The sequence below is a fragment of the Lithobates pipiens genome, unplaced genomic scaffold (assembly GCF_037356315.1).
Source record: "Lithobates pipiens isolate NorthernLeopardFrog02 unplaced genomic scaffold, aLitPip1_a1.2 Scaffold_16, whole genome shotgun sequence".
Lineage (NCBI taxonomy): Eukaryota > Metazoa > Chordata > Amphibia > Anura > Ranidae > Lithobates > Lithobates pipiens.
In genome coordinates, this window is record NW_027507748.1 from 355,365,044 (window position 1) to 355,382,354 (window position 17,311).

The 17,311-nt window shown below is 39.5% G+C and overlaps 1 protein-coding gene across 3 annotated transcripts in view; it reads left to right on the top strand.

Moving 5' to 3' along the window:
* CSMD2 (CUB and Sushi multiple domains 2) overlaps positions 1-17,311 on the top strand; it is a 1,348,498-nt gene that overhangs the window by 1,227,431 nt on the left and 103,756 nt on the right. For all 3 annotated transcript variants that reach the window (XM_077481921.1, XM_077481922.1, XM_077481923.1), the window contains 2 exons: positions 6,773-6,961; positions 8,132-8,309. In XM_077481921.1, coding sequence (XP_077338047.1) covers positions 6,773-6,961; positions 8,132-8,309 — 367 coding nt within the window. The remainder of the gene's footprint in view (positions 1-6,772; positions 6,962-8,131; positions 8,310-17,311) is intronic.

The following is a 17,311-nucleotide window of genomic DNA, read 5'->3' on the forward strand; positions in this document are numbered from 1 at the left end:
TGTCACAGGTCCCTCAGTCTGTCTCACCAAGATCTACTGGCTCTCTGGGTTTTTCCTGGTTGACTCAGCCTGTACTTATAGCTCCTTGCTCCTGGCCTTTCAATAGGGGTTCTCCTGATACTCCAGGCTCTCTCACTCCTCTGAGACTTGCAAACTCGCTTAGTCACCTAGTTGTCACAGCTCTCTCTGTTTCCCAGACTCTCTTTAAGTCTCTCCCACTCGCTTAGCCGCCTCAACTCCCTCAGTCCTTTGGACATATCAGCTCTCCTCCAGCATGGAATGCTGACTCTTGAGTAGAGTACCTTTGTCTCCTAACAGGAAAACACATCTGTCTCCAAACGGGAGGGCTCTGAACTATGCCCACAGCTACCATTATAAGGGTTGGACTCAGTCTGCAAGACCTGGACACTGGGTTTCAGATTTCTTCCCTTCCAAAGCACTTTGAAATCTCCAAACTATGGAGCCTAATCTGGGAATATCACTCATAATCAATACTTTGGAGTCCTGCACTCTGCATACGTGCAAATCCTTTCTGCAACCATTTTCACGGTGTCAAGGAGTCGCAATGTCACAATGGATATAGCTGAATAAATTGTTCAAAATAAATAATAAAATCTTTAAATCTTGCAAGTTGAGTGTTGGAAAGACACTGACATCTTTTCGGTGCGATTTTTGGGCAGAGTACCCTAGCTTAGAGGTTGTCTGAATATTAAATGTGTAAGCGCAATATACTGTATTTTGTTTCAGTAAATTGGTTTTCATTTACTGAGAACAGTAGGAGTTTCTCTGCTTCTTTTGAGATTTACCTTCCATAAAAGGAACCAGGAGTGGGTGTTTTGCTTATAGCTGTAGTTTAAAGGGAAAATGTTATTTCAGACCTTTTATGATTTAAAGCAATTGTAAAGGTTTGTTAAAAAAAAAAAAAAAAAAAAAAAATAACAAGCATGTCACAGTTACCTCCTCTGTGCAAGGGTTTTGCACAGATCAGGCCTGATCCTTCTTTTCTGAGGTGCCCCGGCAGCACTCCTGGCCCCCTCACCGAGTGCCCCCACAGAGAGCCACATTCCATGGGGGCACACGTGCGGGCGTGCTATCGAGTCATGCTGCTGTGTCCATTAACACAGACAGCAGGACGAGACCCCGCACCTGGCTGCCGTGTCACTGGATTTGATTGACAGCAGCAGGAGCCAATGGCTCCTGCTGCTATCAATCTATCCAATGAGGAGCTGGCTGGAGCTGCTGGGCTCATGCTCAGCACTGGAATGATCGGGTTCAGGTAAGAAAAAGGGGGGGTCTGTGGGGCTGCTGCACCACAGAAGGTTTTTCACCTTAATGCATAATGCATTAAGGTGATAAACCTTGAGACTTTGACCCCTTTAACTCCTTTAAAGAGGAAGTAAACCCTGATGTGACACTTACCTGCAAAAGAATCCAGCGATGTCCCCTGTGTAGGCAGCGTCCATCTTCAAGCCCCTCTTCCTTCCGGGCCGTGGACTCCGGCTCTGTGATTCGATGTCACTCATGGTAATGGCACACGCTAGGGAATAAACGGCACAGAGTTTAATTTCTTCCCTGCGCATGTGCCGTTCACTTTATCGGCGGACTACAAGTGAAATATTTCCTAAACAATGCACGTTTAGGAGATATTTCCACTACCTATAGGTAAGCCTTATTCTAGGCTTACCTATAGGTAGAAGTCCCAAAAAACGGTTTACAACTACTTTAACCACTTCAGCCCTAGAAGGATTTACCCACTTCCTGACCAGGCCATTTTTTGTGATACGGCACTGCGTTATTTTAACTGACAATTGTGTGGTAGTTCGACGCTGTACTCAAACAAAATTGATGTCCTTTTTTTCCAACAAATAGAGCTTTATTTTGGTGGTATTTGATCACCTCTGTGAATTTTTTTTTTCCTGCTATAAACAAAAAAAGCCAGACAATTTTGAAAAAATAAAATATTTTTAACTTTTTACTATAATACATATCCCCCAAAAAAGTATACAAAAATGAATTTATTCATCAGTTTAGGCCAATATGTATTCTGCTACATATTTTGGTTAAAAATAAATTGTAATAAGTGTATATTGATTGGTTTGCGCAAAAGTTATAGTGTCTACAAAATAGGGACTTTTTTATTGTTTTTACTAGTAATGGCAGCGATCTGCGATTTTTAGCAGGATTGCAAGATTGCGGTGGACAAATCTGACCCTAAGTGACACTTTTTGGTGACCAGTGACACCAATACCGTGATCAGTGCTATAAAAAAAATGCACTGATCACTGTATAAATGGCACTGGCAGGGAAGGGGTTAACACTAGTGGTGATCAAAGGGTTAAGTGTTCCCTAGGGAGGTGTTTTTTTAACTGTCAGGGGGATGGGCTCACTGGGAGTAGAAAGAGATCGCTGTTCCTGATCACTAAGAACAGCTGATCTCAATCCGCCTTGTTTACAAAGGCAGATACCCGTTCTGTCTCTTTTCCGCCATTGCAGTCGGCCAGCGGACATTGAGTCTGCCAGGCCCATGGGTGAGTTCCCATGTGTGTGTGTCCACCTCTGGTGGTGGGCGTGCACCCGCAAAAGCCAGTGCACAAACAGATGTACCAGTACGTCATTTCACGCAGTCAAGCCAACCTGCCATAGTATGAGGTCCATTGTTCAGTGTTAGAGCATGTCCACAGGGGAAGGTGGAAGTCACATTTTGAATCAGGGTTTTTGATTGGCTTTTTATATATATATATATATATATATATATATACTACCGTGCAAACATTATAGGCACGCTATTCTGTAAATTAAGAATGCTTTCAGAAATAGAAGTGTTAATAGATTATTTTTATCAATTAACAAAATGGAAAGTAAATGAACAGGATCGAAATCCAATTCAAATGAATATTTGGTGTGATCACCCTTTGCTTTCAAAACAGCATAAATTCTTCTAGGTAAATGTGCACACCGTTTTTGAACAAACTCAGCAGGTAAGTTGTTCCACACCTCTTGGAGAACTAACCACAGATCTTCTATCAAATTCTTCTGTCTCCTCATGTAATCCCAGACAGACCCCATGATATTGAGATCATGACTCTGCGGGAGACAAACCATCACTTCCAGGACTCATTGTTCTTATTTACAAGGAAGACCATTCTTAATTACATTGGCTGTAGGTTTGGGGTCATTGTGTTGCTGCAGTGATGGGGACCATCACATACCTTCCTGATGGCATGGCATAAGTATCTCCGTTATTCTCAGTATTGAGGACACCATTGATCCTCCAAATCTCCACTTTCATTTACAGAAATGCAGCCCCAAACATGCAAGGAATCTCCACCATGATTCATTGTTGCCTGCAGACACTGATTTTTGTACCAATCTCCAGCTCTTCAGTGAATAGACTACCTCCTGGTACAGCAAAATATTTTGTATTTTGACTGCTGTTATTTTCTGCACTCCAGTTCCTATATGTTTGTGCATAGTTGAGTCACTTAGCCTTGTTTCCAAGTCGGGGGTATGGCTTTTTGGCTGCAATTCTTCCATGAAGACCATTTCTGGCCAGACTTCTTTAGACAGTAGATAGGAATACCTGGGTCCCACTGGTTTCCACCAGTTTTGTGCTGATGGCACTGCTGAACATCTTCCGATATTGAAGAGAAGTAAGCATGATGTGTCTTTCATCTGCTACAATAGGTTTCTTTGTCAGACCACTGCATATGTAGCCCTCAAAATGTTTTCTTTGTGCTTCTTCAAATGAGTTTGAACAGCACATCTTGAAACCCCAGTCTGCTTTGAAATATTGGCTGATGCAGTATAACTACCTTGTGTCTTGCCATGGTGTATGACCTGTAATATGAAACTGTCTTCCACAACCTCACCTTAGTAGAGGAGTTTGGATATTCCTCATCCAGTTTAAGCTACCCAGCTGTTTATATTTCAGTTAATAACTGTGTTTAACGCTACATATGAAATTGATGATTATTAGCACCTGCTTAGTATAATCGTTATTCATACACCTTTCTAATCCTACAAAATCCATGACATTGTGCAAGTTTACAAAGTGTGCAAGTGTGCTGGTTTGAAACCAAAGGATAGTCACATCAAATATTGATTTGATTTAGATTTTTCTTCTGTTCTCTCATTTGTATTTTGTAAATTGATAATAAATAAACAATTTAAAGTGTGTGTTAACCTAGAAAAAAACATGGTATACAGCATGCTTGTGCTGTGTAATTTGCCCCCTTCTATCACCTAAAAAACCTGGCTGATCCTGCCCGGCTATACCCCCCTGTAAACTGACCACGGTTTATCATGGCTGCTGAGCCCTGACACTGTGGTCAGTTTAAGTGCCTCTGTCATCCGCAGCCCTGCTCTGTCCTTCTCTTCCTTCTGTGTCCCTCCCGCCTGTCTCCTCGTGTCAGTGCCCTCCCCCTCCCCTCCTGCTGCTTTCATAACTACTATAAAATCCTAAAATCCTTCCATCCCCTCTGTAACATAACAATATGTGTCCCTGTGGCTGTGTTATATAAAAAACATGCCGATCTCTACCTATATCAGAGCGGCTCCCTACGTTCACATGATGCCTTGGCTCTCTCTCCCCTCTCTTCCCCTCCTTCCCGGCTGATGTCATTGGGAGTGCACGGCCCCCGCCCGCTGTAGCTGTCAGCCGGGCAGAGGGGAGAGCCAAGGAGTCACATGAGCACCCGGAGCCACTCTGATATATATGGTATAATCTGCATTTTTATTATATAATACAGGCACAGGGATACGTATTGTTATGTTACAGAGGGGATGGGAGGTTTTAATAGTAGTAGCTTAAAGCGGGGCTCCACCCTAAAGTGGAACTTCCGCTCATTGGAACCCTCCCCCCCTCCGGCGCCACAATTGGCACCTTTCAGGGGGGAGGGGGGTGCAGATACTTGTACAGTACAGGTATTTGCACCCACTTCTGGCATAGATATCCGCAGAATCTGCGGATATTTACGCCACTTCCTGCGGGTCCCCCGCTGTCCACTGGGAAACACACAGAACCCAGGGACAGCGGGGACCATCCTTATTGCGCAGCGCGATTCGTGCTTGCGCAGTAGGGAACCGGGAAGTGAAGCCGCAATTGATTCCCATACCCAAGATGGCGGTGGCAGCACCCGAGAGACGATTGAGAGATCGGCTTCGGGTGCCGACATCGCGGGCTTGCTGGGCGGGTAAGTGTCCTTATTTTAAAAGTCAGCAGCTGCAGTATTTGTAGCCGCTGACTTTAAAAAAAAAAAAAAAAACGGCCGAACTCCCGCTTTAACAACCACTTTAAAATATATATTTTATTTTAAAGCATTCTTACATTATATCATTTCTTCACACCTGCCTAAAACTTTTGCACAGTACTATATACTTATATACAGTATATACACATTCTGATTTTGTACAAATCAATTCATATTTTTATTTGTTATAATAAGTACAAATGTTACATTTTTATGAAGGGAGTTCATTTTACGTTTAGTTTTACGTTGTCGTTTAGCACAGAGGTTATAGCCAACAGCACAGTTAGGTATTTTTTTGGTCATGTGATCGCAACTTGGTGTTAGATGCTGCAACATGGAGGTTAGTATGGATGCTTGTTTTTTTCAAAGCATTTCTCTTTCAAAAACAATCACATACACTAAGCACTTCCAGAAGGTTCTACACCTGGGGCATTCAATATTCAAATATTGTCTTGCAGTACCTGTAGTAAAATCCCAGTTCAAACCAGGTCTCTTTATTGGTCATAAGGCTATGTTAATTGCAATGCAGAACTGTAGTGGAGGAATGTAGATTTGTTGTATGCATATCGAGCACTTCAAGTTTTATATGGAAAAGAGGTACATAAAGGCACTTGTAGGTACTTTGTCTAACACTGCTGATCCGTTTCAGAGTTTTTAACAAGACTAGTTTGCTTTAATGAAATAACAGTTTGTGTTTTTAAGGAAAAAAAAAACTTATAATGCAAAACAAAACTATGATATGCTCCTAAAGTTATTTGGGGATTTTAATGGTAAATGGGGAATTCTAAGTAGTCTCTTTTTAACAAGGATTCCACAGCAAGAACCATTTAACAAAAATGTACCTTTACTCTGTGAAGCATGAATACAAGATTACAATATTGCAAGAGTGGAAATTACTTATATTGGGTCATCAACACTTAAATTGGAACACTGGGGTCATCAGAAACCTCTTCAAAATAGACACAGAAAGACTGGTTAACCTTCATTTGCTGCTGTGCTGACTGCAAGGTGGAATTTATTTTGAACGTGCTGCTAAGAGCAATGTAGTGTTGTATTCCACAAAAACAGAAATCAGCTTTCAACACTTTAGAGAAGACACACGATCAAAAACTGAATGGTTTTAAAAGTTGGAGGTTGTGGTGTTTGAGTGGCTTGCCCTGACTTCAACTCTATTAAACACCTTTGGTATGAATTGGAACATTGGTTGAAAACCTTCTGACTCCATGCCATACCTTTCCGAAAGTATAGAGGCTGTGGTAGCCACAAAAGGGGAGAGTGGGGGAGACAACTCCATGTTAAAGCCCATGGTTTTGGAATGGGATGTCCTACTAACCTGTAATAGGTGTGATGATCAAGGCTGCACACATTTTTGTTTTAACAGCGTTAATCCCCTTTTCTACTGAAACTGTTATTGTTATTATTTTTATTATTAGCCTGAGCAATTGTACATTTTGTTGGCACTTTAACATTTATAGTAGTATTTTGGAAGTTTTATATATTTAATATATACTTTCTTTCTGCAGCATATGAGCTTCAAGAGTGTCCAGACCCTGAACCTTTCTCCCATGGTATAGTTCGAGGAGCCGGTTATAATGTGGGACAGTCAATCTCTTTTGAGTGTTCTCCTGGGTATCAACTGATAGGTCATCCTGTGTTGACCTGCCAGCATGGCACCAATAGAAATTGGGATCATCCATTTCCCAGGTGTGAGGGTAAGTGTGTTAGAGCAGCAACTGCCAAATGGGCGGTTTCCTTGCGGTATCAATGTCTTGTATAATAATATGTGAATGCGGAAGTAGTGCATGTAGTTTAGCTGTATAAAACAAAATCAAGCTTTTTTTTTTTTTTTAAAGCATCCAAAAATGAACTGATAAAGTGTAAAATACAGTAGCCCAAAGCAAAAAAATTTGTTTTACTTCTCGTCAGTTAGGGCATGAATAAGAAAAGATGACTGTTGATAGGTTATTTTGAATTACTGTGGTTTAGTAGTTTTCTTAAATAAACCAAACGTTCATAAAATAAATTTTAATTGCCTGTTAAAACCTTAAGGAAAGGTAATGTTCTGAACCTTTTGTAAAAGCTAAAATGAATGACTACATGTTTGTTTTTCTGTATGCATGTGTTAAAATAACACATTGAGTAATATTCTAATTTTGCAGTTTCCCTTAATATAATGTATATGTAATTATTTGCAAGCTATGGAACTGATCCAGCTTAATGATGTTTTGCCAAAAGTAGAGACATCTGGGAAATGTAATACTCAGCTATAACTAGGTATTATTAGAGAAGGTTATTAAAAGCAAACAAATAAATGAAAATTATAGGTTTAATAAGAGAAATAATGAAAATGTACATAGCATTTGGGTCTGCATGTTCACTAAGCTGTTCCCAATCAAATTCGATTTTTGACAAATTTAATTACCAGCTTTTTGGAGAGAATAGTATAGGGCTAGATGCTATTTTCTGTATTCCCATCACCTGTCTTCACATTTCCTGCCTTGCTGACTAAACTTCTTATTTCACTTGTTTGGGCTGCATACTTTTTATACAGGATCCTGTAAAGAGCCTGTGATACTGTATGAATATATGGAAAATGCTCTCCAAAGAGGAGAATCAAGGAGTTCAGCGCCCAGGAGTACTTTGTATAAAAAAAAAGCTAATATACACTCAACAACTAAAATAAATCTTTCAGTTTGTGTTCCACAGAAAATTCATTTAAATCACTGTAATAAGTTAGTTCATAGTGGAGTACGTGCATGTTTCTAGTGAAGACTCTTTATATTTATATGTATATGCACACATGTAGGATTTTTCAGTTGAATAAATGTCTTTCTCTGATTAACATTGCATTCTTTTTGACTACTCTTGCATGTCACGATTAGTACCGTGTGGAGGAAATGTCACAGCATTCAATGGTTCCATCTATTCCCCTGGCTTCCCTAATCAGTACCCAAACTCTCAGGACTGTTCCTGGATCGTTACGGTTCCAGTAGGATTTGGAATACACATAAACTTCACAATTTTAGAAACTGAACCTCAGAATGATCACATAACTATCTGGTAAGCATCTCTTTGCATTGTATTAAATGATAATAGTAAGATATAACTATAATGATAGTATGTTACAAACTTTGAAAGTTCTCTCTTCTTTCAAAGTTTTATTCTAATATAAATGCACAATACAGTTATAAGAATTCATGTAGATTGTTTTCAGACAAGATGTTTGCTCTAATATTAAATGGCCAAGATGAAATAGATCATATAGATCACTTACAACCACGTTTATTGTCCCTGTATGATCCAGATATTTGGGAGGGGGTCAAGATAAGTAATTATCACTGTGCATGGCTTTCTTTGTTGAGATGTCTATACCTGGGATAAATTTTACCAAGTGGCCCGTTTGTCTAAAACCATCCATAGATGAAGCGGTTTTCTTTCTCCCAACCACGGCCAGGAGAACACAAAGTGATTATTCCTTGTGCTATAGCCACTGACAACATTCACATGAAATTCCAGAAGGCTGTTTGTACCCAAGTTGATCAAATAGCCTGTCTATGCATGGTCCAAATCTCGGTCGGTCCCCGTTGAACTAGCCGAGATTTGAAAAGTCTGCTTAGGTCTGGGCAGCTGTACAAATAACAAAATATTGTTTATTTTAATTACTATATTTTTGTAGCTAGCAATTTGAACGGTCTATGGCTGGCTTTAGGGAAAGCCTTAAAGATTACATATATTGAAACACATCAGGCTATTCCTCTAAGGATCTCTCAGTTTACTATAGTTTTACAGACAAACTGTATGAAAAGTAATCTTCAGGCCATCAATTAAAATACAAGAATGTTATTGGTTGCTTGAAGGAAAACCACAAGAGCCAGAGAAAACTCACAGAAACATAGGGAGAGCATGCAAATTTAATGCACGCAATGGGGGTTATTTACGAAAAGCAAATCCACTTTGCACTACAAGTGCAAACTACAAGTGCAAAGTGCACTTGAAATTGCACTGAAAGTTCACTTGGAAGTGCAGTCACTGTAAATCTGAGGGGTAGATCTGAAATGAGGGGAAGCTCTGCTGATTTTATCATCCAATCATGTGCAAGCTAAAATGCTGTTTTTTATTTTCCTTGCATGTCCCCCTCGGATCTACAGTGACTACATTTCCAAGTGCACTTTCAGTGCAATTTCAAGTGCATTTTGCACTTGTAGTTTGCCCTTGTAGTACAAAGTGGATTTGCCTTTAGTAAATAACCTCCACTGTCCCTAGTGGTATCTGAGTTCAGAACCCTAGTCTAGCAAGGCAGGTGTGACTACTAGTTAACTACCATTCTGTCTCATTGTTGATTCTCTGCTTATCCTTGTGTAATCAAACCTAATTAAAATATCATAAAACTAAGCAGGTATGTTGCTTATTGTACAAAGTCTCAAATTAAAACTACACCAATCTCAGTTAAGTGTACTGTTTATTTACACTATCCTGGATGTGTATAAATGATAACTGCATTGTCAGTATAGATTTAGATCTTTTGCAGTTAAGTAAGCTTTGAAGCCTTTGGCTCCACGCTCAGTGGAAGGACCATGGGAGGTTAGCTGTGTATGTGCATTGATTAACATATTGCACAGAGTGTTCTGATGTCGAGTTAGGGCAGATATGCAGGCTGTTGGTAAAGTAAAAGTTTAAAATAAAACATTTTCATGGTGAAATGTAAGTCTCATTTGTATTTCCCTTAGTAATGCATGCCAATAGCACTGTTACATCTATGCCAACTTTTAATACATTTTTTGTGACAGCTTTATAGACTTAGCTACATAAACATCATTGTCCAATGTTATCATTGTTAAGAGGAATCCGCACAAGAGTTCTTGTATTCATATAATGGGTTTCTGGATTTGTATATATTTGATGTTATCGAGAATACAACAGGAGGAACTGGGACACACAGAGGTGGGTGCTAGGAACACCCAAAACTCCCAAATGGCAAGGAAAACAGTGGGGGTTATTTACGAAAGGCAAATCCACTTTGCGCTGCAAGTGCACTTCAAAGTGTAGTCACTGTAGATCCGAGGGGGACATGCAAGGAGAATAAAAAACAACAATTTAGCTTGCTCATAATTAGATGATAAAATCAGCAGAGCTTACCCTCATTTCAGAACTATCCATTAGATTTAGAGCGACTGCACTTCCAAGTGCACTTGCAGTGCAAAGTGGATTTTCCTTTCCTAAATAACCCCCAGTATGTTCCATGGTTGTTGTTGTATCTGAGGGACATACTGAGCCAGGGACTCACTCAGCTTTAACTAAAGTTTTACTTTTAGCTAGACTACCCTACCAGTTTCAGTAGCATACCAGGGCATAAACTACTTTCTTAGTATTTCATGCACTAGAATTGTAGAATGCTGATTTATTCTAAAGCTCTCAGAATGAAAAGGCTGTTAAGAGATAATGTATGGGTTTATAAAACAGTACATTTCATATGTCTTAAAAACCTCATGCTGAGCAACAGGAGGTCTGTGAGATACCACCCCACCATCTTCTAAGTTCATGGCTGGAATCTTTCAACCCATTTCTAACACATAATTCCTGCATATTCCCTGTACCTGTAATATCAAAGTAACTGCTTATCTGCAGGAGCATTCTATGTACATTATAGAGAAAGGCCAAAGCTCTAAACCATTTAACCTCCCATTGAGTCTGTACTTAACATAAAGTATAAGTAAAGGCAAAACTTTTTTTTTTAGTTTTGGATAGAATGGAGAGGGTTTAGAACACCTGTCAGTTTTTATTGCTGCCTGTGCCCTCGTTAGGGAGATTCATCCTTTCAAATTGTCCTGTTTTTCATTTTCCTTAAAAATCAAAGCAAAGAAAATCCCAAATTCTGGATTGTCCCCAGAAAAGTAATAAAGAGGAAATGTTCCAATAGGGACACTAGTTCTGGTGACCTAGGGGTCCCCAATGGAATCTCTTAATTTACAGGAATCCTCTCACTTCTTGTTTGGCTTTGGGACAGAAAGTGAAGGGTAATCTCCAAAACGTGACATAAATGGTGAAAAAAATGTGACGGGTTTTAACCCTCCCTTGCTGTATCCAAAATAAAATAAAACGTTTGATTGATGTGTTAGTTTTGTATACCCCTTGTACCTCATTCTTATTACTTTATGTATGCTGTGAGGCTTGAATTTTTATACTGGGCATTGAGCCCTTGTTATGTTTCTTTGTATTTGTTCTGGCATTTAATTACTGATTGCCCAGTGTTATTTCAGTTTTTTTAACTAATAGAAAATTATCGAAAGTAAAAAAAAGTATGTTTTGCCTATAGTTCTACATTAAAACAAACAAAATTGATCATCTACATTTATTGAATTGATTATTATTAGTATTATCACTACTACTGTGTCTCTTTGATCCTTGTATAACTTTTAACAAATTTCTGCTCTTCCATCCTCTGGAACCCTCTACTTCAATCTGTCCAGCTATCTCCTGCTTTGGCCACCTTTAGGCGATCCCTAAAAATTCATATCTTCAGGGATGTTTATTCCACCTCTAACTAAAATCTGAACTTTTAACTCCTCCATCAACTTAGCCCCCACAGTTATTAACTTTTGTATCACTTTCCTTACCCTATTAGTTTGTAAGTTCTTTCGAGCAAGTAAGGCCCTTTTAACACTCTTGTATTTTATTGCATTGTAACTTTACTTTCTCCCTTTATATTGTAATACGCTGTGCAAACTGTTGGCACTATATAAATCCTACATAGCGTTTTGTAATTTATTTGTTTTTGCTATTATGATTTAATTCTTATGTTACAACCAATCTAAACAGCGTGTGTGTATATACACATATATACAGTATATACAGTATCTCACAAAAGTGAGTACATCCCTCACATTTTTGTAAATATTTTATTATATCTTTTCATGTGACAACACTGAAGAAATTACACTTTGCTACAATGTAAAGTAGTGAGTGTACAGCTTGTATAACAGTGTAAATTTGCTGTCCCCTCAAAATAAATCAACACATTAATTAAGCCATTAATGTCTAAACCCCTGGCAACAAAAGTGAATACACCCATAAGTGAAAATGTCCAAATTGGGCCCAAAGTGTCAATAGTATTTTTTGTGGTCACCATTATTTTCCAGCACTGCCTTAACCCTCTTGGGCATGTTTTGTGAGATACTGGGGGTTATTTACGAAAGGCAAATCTACTTTGCACTGCAAGTGCACTTGAAAGTGCAGTTGCTCTCAATCTAAGGGGTAGATCTGAAATGAGTGGAAGCTCTTCTGATTTTATCATCCAATCATGTGCAAGCTAAAATGCTGTTTTTTATTTTACTTTCATGTCCCCCTCGGATCTACAACGACGTTACTTCCAAGTGCACTTGCAGTGCAAAGTCGATTTTCCTTTAGTAAATAACCCCCACTGTGTATATATAAAACAAAAAATTGGAGATGGAATTTCAGTTTCAAAAGTGTTTTACTGCAATCTTCTTGCATATACAAGTAACAACCACAGTTTTGGACAGGAACTCCATCCTTCATCAAGTTGTATGTACCTGCAGTATCGCACAACAGCGAATACACCCCTCACATTTTTGTAAATATTTTATTATATCTTTTGATGTGTCAACACTGAAGAAATTACACTTTACTACAATGTAAAGTAGTGAGTGTACAGCTTGTATATCAGTTTAAATTTTCTGTCCCCTCAAAATAACTCAACACACAGCCATTAATGTCTAAACCACTGGCAAAAAAAGTGAGTCAAAATGTCCAAATTGGGTCCAAAATGTCAATATTTTGTGTGGCCACCATTATTTCCCAGCACTGCCTTAACCCTCTTAGGCAGCGAGTTCACTAGAGCTTCACAGGTTGCCACTGGAGTCCTCTTCCACTCCTCCATTACGACATCACAGAGATGGTGGATGTTAGAGACTTTGCACTCTTATACCTTCCATTTGAGGATGCCCCACAGATGCTCAATAGGGTTTAGGTCAGGAGAAATGCTTGGCCAGTCCATCATCTTTAACCTTAGCTTCTTTAGCAAGGCAGTGGTCGTCTTGGACGTGTGCTTGGGGTCGTTATCATGTTGGAATACTGCCATTCGGCCCAGTCATCCGAAGGGAGGGGTCCATGTTCTGCTTCAGTATGTCACAGTACATTTTGGCATTCATGGTTCCCTCAATGAACTGTAGCTCCCCAGTACCCCAACACTCATGCAGCCCCAGACCATGACACTCCCACCACCATGCTTGACTGTAGGCCAGACACTCTTGTCTTTGTAATCCTCACCTGGTTGCTGCCACACACACTTGACACCATCTGAACCAAATAAGTTTATCTTGGTCTCATCAGACCACAGGACATGGTTCCAGTAATCCATATACTTAGTCTGCTTGTCTTCAAACTGTTTGCAGGCTTTCTTGTGCATAATCTTTAAAAGAGGCTTCCTTCTGGGATGACAGCCATGCAGACCAATTTGATGCAGTGTGTGGCATATGGACTGAGCACTGACAGGCTGACCCCCCACCCCTTGAACTGCTGCAGCAATGCTGGCAGCACTTATACATCTATTTCCCAAAGACAACCTCTGGAAATGATGCTGAGGACGTGCACTCAACTTCTTTGGTCGACCATGGCGAGGCCTGTTCTGAGTGGAACCTGTCCTGTTAAACAGCTGTATGGTCTTGGCCACCGTGCTGCAGCTCAGTTTCAGCATCTTGGCAATCTTCTTACAGCCTAGGCCATCTTTGTAGTGCAAGAATTCTTTTTTTCAGATCCTCAGAGAGTTCTTTCCCATGAGGTGGCATGTTGAACTGCCAGTGGCCAGTATGAAAGAGTGAGAGCGATAACACCAAATTTAACACACCTGCTCCCCATTCCCACCTGAGACCTTGTAACACTAAAGAGTCACATGACACCGGGGAGGGAAAATGGCTAATTGGGCCTTATTTGGTCTTTTTTGACTTAGGGGTGTACTCACTTTTGTTGCCAGCGGTTTAGACATTAATGGCTGTGTGTTGAGTTATTTTGAGGGGGCAGCAAATGTGCACTGTTATACAAGCTGTATACTCACTACTTTACATTGTAGCAAAGTGTAATTTCTTCAGTGTTGTCACATGAAAATATACAATAAAATATTTATAGAAATGTGAGGGGTGCACTCACTTTTGTATGATACTGTACATGAAACCTGATGAAGGACAGGGTTCCTGTCCGAAACTGTGCAGTCATTACTTGTATTTGCATGAAGATTGAAGTAAAACACTTTTGAAAGTGAGATTGCATCTCCAATTTTTTGTTATATATCTGGTGGAAGCAGATTCAGATGTGAATATCTTTAGAAAAGAGGAAGATACGACAGATGTGCCCTACCTTGTCTTATATATATATATATATATATATATATATATATATATATATATATATATATATATATATATATATAATTATTTTCTTTTTTTTTTTATCCTTGAAACAGTACCTCATTGTGCCTGTTAAATACATGTGGGTTTTTTCTACTGAAGGTCCGGCCTTAAGGTTGCTGATGGATAGTGGCAGGACAGCTCGTTAACACTAATTTAAAAACCAAGTGAAGTTAATTGGAAAGGATGGGGACACTGTCAAAGTGTCCCCAACGTTAGCACTGGAGGCCTGCATAGTAAGGATAGGACAGGAGGAGGCTGGGAGGGGGACATGCCTGACACTGACAAATTGCTCAGTTTTCAGAAACTGTCAGTGCCTCTGACCTGAGGAATATTGTACTGCTCAGGTTCTCATTTCTGCCATGCAACTTCTCTCTCTAATGCACACTTTTATTATATCACATTGTACACAGCGCACAGTGTGTTCTAGTATGTCTCTTTGTTTTCCTCATAATATCACTTTTGTCCATATTTTTTCTTTTTCTAAAGCATTTTGTGAAAAAGATAACAGTCTATAACTACACATGATGAACTGTGGTATCAAACTTATCGCATGGGATTCAATTAAATGAAAAGACAATAGCCAGTACTTATATGTATCGATTGACACATTGGAGTTGTAATGGCATAGTAAACTCTGAATGTATAAACTATATATTGAGGATAATTTATTAAAATGAAGGTGTTGTTTTAACCGTAATATTTTAGCCTGCTTCATTAAAACGGAAGAAAGGAAAAAGGCAAAGTTGGAGTTGTTGTCCCTAGCAACCATACATGATTCATGTTTAGTTTTTGCAAATTGCTGGCTGTTTTTGGCAACAGCCCCATTCTGTGATAAATCAATTCGTTTTTGAAACAGGAGAAAAAATTCTGTCAGGTTGCAAAACAACTCGCCTCCTTTTTTTTTTTTATAAAAAAAGGTGTTTAGTAAAAATAAATGAGCAGTAGTAAATGTGACAGCAATAAGTAGTCTCTTCTGTACACGAAGCCCTGTTATGGGCATCTGTCATTATGAACAATGAATTTGATGCTATGAGATAAATGCACATAAAGGGGGACGAAACAAGTGAGTGATGTAAGCATAATGGTTACACCATTCTTCTAACCATATAAAACACCTAATTAATTAGACGTGATCAGTTCTCTTTTCTGCCGTGGTTGTTACAGACACAGCACAGAGAAAAGGCGAGCTGGAGCTGCATCCTCTGACCTATCCGTCCCTATCCCCCACTTAGCTCAGAGCAGGAGGGAGTAAGTGGGCTGTGCCGTGCATCTTTATAAGATAGAAGGAAGAAGTAATTCCATAGGTAATATTATCTAGCTTAAGAATTTTTTTTTAAAAACTGCGCAAAGTGCTAATAAACCATTAACAAAAAACAAACCCCACAGGTCGTCATGTGGGCAGTGGGCAGTGGCCGGAGTTTTGTTTTATCTGAATGTCTGTTTGCTTCTGGAAGATTAGGAGTATATTTTTAGTGTTCTTAATAAAACTGATTCAAACCTACTGCATTATGGGGCTTTTTCCACTTTTGCTTTCCCCCTGAGTACTGGCAAGGAAAGGAGAATCTGCATGGATAAAGAGTGTCCCTATTTAAATGAAAGCAGAAGCTTAAAGGGGTTTTAAAGTCAGAAGGTTTTCTTTTATCTTAATGCATTAAGATAAAAAAGAAAACTTCTGTGTGCAGACTCCCCAGCACCCCCTAATACTTACCTTACCTTATACCTAATAATACTTATTGGTGGGGAGAGTCCCATCTCTCCCCACCAATCTCCATGAGTGGTTCGGCCACCCGAGACTCTCCCTCCTGATTGACTAAGACACAGCAGCCGCGCCATTGGCTGCCGTCAATCAGCCAATCAGGAGAGACAGGGCCGGGCCAGAGCTCTGTGTCTGAATGGACTCAGAGAGCTGTGGCTCCGCTCGGGTGCCCCCACAGCAAGCTGCTTGCTGTGAGGGCACTGAATAGGCGGTAGGGGCCAGGATCACAGAAGAGGGACCCGAGAAGAGGAGGATTTGGGCTGCTCTGTGCAAATCCACTGCAACAGACCAGGTAAGTATAACATGTTTGTTATTTTTATTGAAAAAAAAAAAAGACTTTACAGTCACTTTAAAGGCAGCAGAGGTGAGTGATTCTTTTAGCATGTTTGACCTTAGCTTTGGCGGGTCTAAATATTTGGAAAGTGCATCTGAATGGTGGAGGTGTCTAGACCACTTCTGGTGAAATGGTGTGTTATTAAGCACCGGTAGATTTTTCATTTAGTAATAGACCTTTTCACTGACACTTGTTATTTGGATGGAATGTATAACTGGATATAAACGTATAACTGGGCTAATAATGGGTGGCTGCATCCAACCTCATTGTGTTCCCATAAAGTGAAGTAAATAAAAAGTGCAAATGTTGCTGTGCCTATATCCTCTGTACTATACGTATTAAACCATTAACATATAAACTTTATACCATGACTTGCATAAAATATCATTAAAGTGCTTTTGCATGTATAACTTCCTCCAAACAAAAATTTCAGTCCAAAACTAATAAAGTGTAGTCCTTCAAAAAATTTATTAAACTTATAAACTCATATAATGCACCACTTGAGTGGTTCTCAACAATGTGATCCAAATGACAGATGCTGGTGCTAGCA